Below are 5,183 nucleotides of genomic sequence, written 5' to 3'. Positions count from 1 at the left end.
CTCTGTAGAAGGTATAATGCTCAATGGAGGAAGAAAACTGCTGGGGGTACTGATGTCAAATTGTCTTCACCATTTTATACTTTTTTTTTTATTTTTGCAACATTATACCTTATACAAGTAGAGATGTGACTAATCTCTGGTCTTAATGCAGTAGATTTTTAGTATATATATAAATGATATCTAATCCCTGCCCTTGAACTTCTCAAGGACTTGTTGTGTAAAGATAAATTGTGATGTTAATCAAGCAATCCAAGGTGAAGTACACGTGAACTTCAAATAATTTATTTGAAAGGCATCTGTGTTACAGTAGATGACAACAAAGATATCTGTATTTACTGAATTCTTACCGTGTATGACATGCATTATCTGCTTAATCCTTACAATGCTGTCAGCTAAATAATATAGAAAATGAAGAACCAAAGGCCTTGAGAGTTAAATAACAAGTCCATGTCCAAACAAATAATGAGTTAGAAGAGCTAATGTTGAAAATCAAACATTTGCCCCGCAAATTCCATTAGTTTAACTACTCTATTGGCCTACCCATATGATGTCTACATTAGTGTCCACTTAAGCCACCAGGGCCCCTATTGACCCGTTACTAGGTAATAAGCACTGTTCTACTCAGTGCTTTTGATTACCTCCTCTTAACCACTCTGTAGGATGAGTGCTTTTGTTATCACAACTATGGAGAGGAAGAAGTTAAACAGAAAGATGTTCTATATTATGCCTAAGACCACAGTTTGTAACACCAAGTTCTTTTTGAATTTCTGGAATACAACTTAAAATACACTTCTTTCTTAAAGTGATATTAAGGGCCACCATTTGAAGGGAAACTACTATTTGATCCAACCTTGACCACATTATATTTAGTCGCTACAATGGCCTTGGAGGATTAGCACTATTAATCTCAATTTGATGAAGAGGACTCTGAGGCTCAGTGGGGTGTGATGAGTTGCCAAAAGTGCCCAGTTTATAAGCCAAGATCTGGTTGGAGGTATATCATCAAATCCCACACCCTTTGTATTATCTGCGGTTCCTCATCCAAATAAAAAATAACTACGTCGCTTTATGACCACCTTAAATTTTTTTTTTTTAAGGTAACTCTGGCATATTTCCTTCCAGTCTTTTTTCCATTCATAGCATTAATCAACTAGTGTCACTCCTTCTAAGTCTTGATGTTTAAAAAGGAAGAAGAAAATGTTACCTTTGAAGAGAGATTACCATGAGATATCAAAAGGAAGCAATACCTCGGATACATCAATTTTTTTTTTTTTTTGGACACTCCAAGGTTTGCAGAAATACATATGCAACTTAGTTTTAGGGTAGATGGCACTCATAAAGTCTCATTGCAGTTTACCAGAACCAGAGAATCACACTATTTTTCTGCTTTTTACTATCTCTTCCCAGGACCCTGTCACCCTCTGTCAAGTGCATTCTGTTACCTATTATCAAGGTTTCTCATCAGGAAAGTTCCTAGGTGATTTCACTCACTGGTAGAAGACAGAATAAATTAAGCTATTGATTCGTCAGAGCATCCCAAATTGCTCCCTTGGAAATTATATCAATATGTCTAAGGTACATTGTATACCCATGTACTCCAACACACAAAGAGCCCAAGATAGGGAAACATGGTAACACAGTAAAGTCTTTGTCAGTCTCTTACAAGTGAAACATAAGAGCTCTCCTTTCCTGAAGACATGACCCTCTGCTATACTAGACTAATAAAAAAAAGATAAAATTTCATTTATTCATAATGATTTGGTGAATTAATGATACAAGAGCAGCAAGAGAGCCACAGCAATCAGAAACATGATCCCACCACCCCAACCCTCAGCTGTACAACCTTAACCAAGATATTTCATCTACAACCACCGTTTTTTCCTGGGCATGCTTTGAAATGTGCCAATTTTTGACAATTCACAAATACCTTTATTCCCCAAATACAATTTATCAGTCAGGATTCAATAAAGAAAAGTGAAAACACCATGAAGAACATTTCATTGAGGTAGCCTGTACAATAGATATACAAAGACTAAGGAAAAAGGTATAAGGAAAATGTAGTAGAGCTTATTAGGATGTGGTAAACTTTACTGATTATTATTAGAAAAACCTAAAAATAAAGCCAGATGGGAAATCAGGACAGTGGTTTAGGATCCTCCACTCTGGTCCCAGCATCACAAAGTATAGAAGGGTGAATCTGGAGGAAGGACACAATAGCTTATCAACAAACACATATAACCAACTTTACGGTATGCAGGGCAGAATCAGTGGCAATTCATTGACAAAATTCTACCCTTCCCTGTGGAAATCCAGGTTTGATGCACAATCAATGGACCTCATGTGCAGCAAACACCTGCCGATAGAGTCATGCATTATGGAAAAATTTTAAATAGGTTTCAGCAGAGATTCCAGACTAAGATGGACTAGTTTGAAAGGCCTGGCAATCCACTCCCAAAACTCAGTCAGTGAAAATCCTGTGGATCACAATGATATGATCCACAATGTGTCATGCAGATGGTGCAGGGCTGGGTAATATTTTCTTCCATTGTACATGGGGTCACCATGTGTCAGGGATGCAACTCAAAAGCAGCTGACAGCAACATGATGTAGAGGGAGAAGATATGAGAAAAAACATCATCAGGAATACTGGGAAAACCACTTACAGTTGCTAGGGTACGTTCTCTCATATCTTTCCCATTGTAAGCTCTGATCACTTTGAGATCCTCAGCACCTGCTTAGGAGGAGTAAAAGACCCACAACGAACTAGTCATATTTGAAGAAGAGTCTGAAGATCAGTAGTTCTCACATTGGCTGAATATTAAAACCGCCTGTGGTGCTTTAAAAATCTTGTGCTCAAGCCACACACCATCACAATAAAATCAGAATCCATAGAGGTGGGACCAAAGCATCAATATTTTTTAGCTTCCTAGATGACTCCAGTATGAAGTCAAGGTTTAGGACCAGTGAAATGCATTCTCACACATAACCTGGGTACACGGTTCTCTTAGACACGAAAGTATTTTGGGTAATAGACATGAATTATGGTAAAGGATGAAGATTCTAAGTACATAAAAATAAAGTTGTGCATTATACCAAAAATCCTGGGTCATAGAAGACAAGCTACAGATGGCTCCATAGCTAAAATGGGACTTAAACAAGCAGGTTGACATATCCCAGAATACTGCCACTGTCCCAAAAAAGATGTGACAAACGAAGCAATGTTCAGATACGAAATCTTGAGACTGAAATCTCTGAGAGCTACAAAAATTATGTAACCAAACGGCAAGATTTACAGTTGTAGATGTTAGGTTTTTCCATATTTTACAACCCACACACCAAAAAGATGGCACAAGAGTTGATGTTAGGCTGTTCTACTGAGGAGCCTCCACAAGGCCCTCCTGATGTCTCTGTTCCTCAGGCTGTAGATGAAGGGGTTCAGCATGGGGGTCACCACAGTGCACATCACTGAGGACACGGCACACTTCCTGGGAGAAGATGAGACAGCTGAACTGAGGTACACTCCAAGGCTTGTTCCATAAAATAAACAAACAACTGACAGGTGAGAGCCACAGGTGGAAAAGGCTTTATACTTCCCACCTGAAGATGAGACTCTCAGAATGGAGGAAACAATTCGACTGTAAGAGAAAAGGATCCCTGAGAATGGAACACCACCAAAGATGGCACCAATGCAATACACTAATATGATATCGATGGAGGTGTCAGAACATGCAAGTTTAAAGAGCTGAGAAGGGTCACAGAAAAAATGAGGGATTTTCATATCTGTGCAGAAGGTAAGTTGTGACACCATTGAAATGTGCAGCTGGGATTCCAAAAGGCTGATGAAAAAAGATACCAAAACTAACAAGCCACAGAGGCGGGGGTTCATGATGACTGTGTAGTACAGGGGGTGACAGATGGCCACAAACCGGTCATAAGCCATCACAGTGAGGAGCATATCGTCCAGACATCCAAAGAGGTAAAAAAAGGACATTTGTATCAGGCAGCCCCCATAGGTGATGGATTTGCTCTGTGTCTGGATATTCACTAGCATCTTTGGGACTGTGGTGGAAATGAAACCAATGTCAGCCAAGGACAGGTTGGAGAGGAAGAAGTACATGGGGGTGTGGAGATGGGAGTCAGAGGTGACAGCCAGGATGATGAGTAGGTTCCCAGTCACAGTGATCAGGTACATGGTCAGGAACAGCCCAAAGAGGAGGGGCTGCAGTTCTGGGTCCTCCGAGAGGCCCAGGAGGAGGAACTCTGTGACACCTGTCAGATTCTGTGGCTCCATGTACTTGCAACAGTATTGGAAAAAGAAAAGAGGATTGTTAAAAGAAAACAGGTAAAGAGCCACCCAGTATCGTGTCTGTATTTTGAATTTAAGAAACTCACAAGTAAAGCCGCAAACTCACGTGTTCACACTTAAGAACCTAATACCCCAGTACTTTTCAGCAATATTACTCAGTTACAGCAAACCCAACCACTGTATTTCTCAAAGCCCTTCCCTTATTGTCTGTCTTATTCACCTTCTTCTGTATCCAACACTTTAGAGATGCTAGGCTAAAGAATGTTAAAATGGCAAGGACATTTTATGATTACTAGGTCATAGAAAGAGCGAAATATCACCCCTCCATAAGAGAAACATACACAATAAGAAATACCCTTTTTTTAAGGAAAAAATCATTTCAATTAAAGGACAATAAGAAGTACTTGACGTTCCAGGGTGTGCAAACAGTTAACACACTGGGCTGCGAGGCCAAAGGTTGGAGCCTACCCAGAAGCACCTCAGAAATAAGGCCTGGTGACCTACTTCTGCAAAATCAGTCATTGAAAACCCAGTGGAGCATAGTTCTACTCTGACATGCATGGTGTCACCATGGGTCAGAACTTACTCAAAGGAAACTGGCTGTTCTTTTTAAGGAGCAGTCAAGTCCAGTGCTATAAATTCCCTTGTTTTGGTATATTTATAAAACAACATATACGGGATAAGAACACATTAAAAAAAAAATCGCCATCGAGTTGATTCCAACTCACAGAGACTCCATGAGTTAAAGAATAGAACTGCTCCACAGAGTTTTCATGGCCTTAATCTTTACCTAAGCAGATCACCAGGTCTTTCTTCCATGGCACTGAAGAGTACAATCAAACCACCAACCTTTATGTTAGTAGCTGAGCTGAAAACA

At 39.8% G+C, this 5,183-nt stretch overlaps 1 protein-coding gene across 1 annotated transcript; it reads right to left on the bottom strand.

The window, feature by feature from the left end:
- Positions 1 to 3,361: 3,361 nt before the first annotated feature.
- LOC126074086 (olfactory receptor 7E24-like) lies at positions 3,362 to 4,348 on the bottom strand. Its single transcript, XM_049881418.1, has one exon. The coding sequence runs from the start codon at positions 4,289 to 4,291 to the stop codon at positions 3,362 to 3,364; it is 930 nt and encodes a 309-aa protein (XP_049737375.1). The 5' UTR covers positions 4,292 to 4,348.
- Between the last annotated feature and the right edge of the window lie 835 nt (positions 4,349 to 5,183).

This window comes from Elephas maximus, chromosome 3 (genome assembly GCF_024166365.1).
Source record: "Elephas maximus indicus isolate mEleMax1 chromosome 3, mEleMax1 primary haplotype, whole genome shotgun sequence".
Classification (NCBI taxonomy): domain Eukaryota; kingdom Metazoa; phylum Chordata; class Mammalia; order Proboscidea; family Elephantidae; genus Elephas; species Elephas maximus.
This window is presented reverse-complemented; position numbering and strand designations above follow the sequence as displayed.

Bases quoted from the DNA above. Each gene is read 5' to 3' on its own strand.
- LOC126074086 (XM_049881418.1), bottom strand. From the start codon at position 4,291: ATGGAGCCACAGAATCTGACAGGTGTCACAGAGTTCCTCCTCCTGGGC.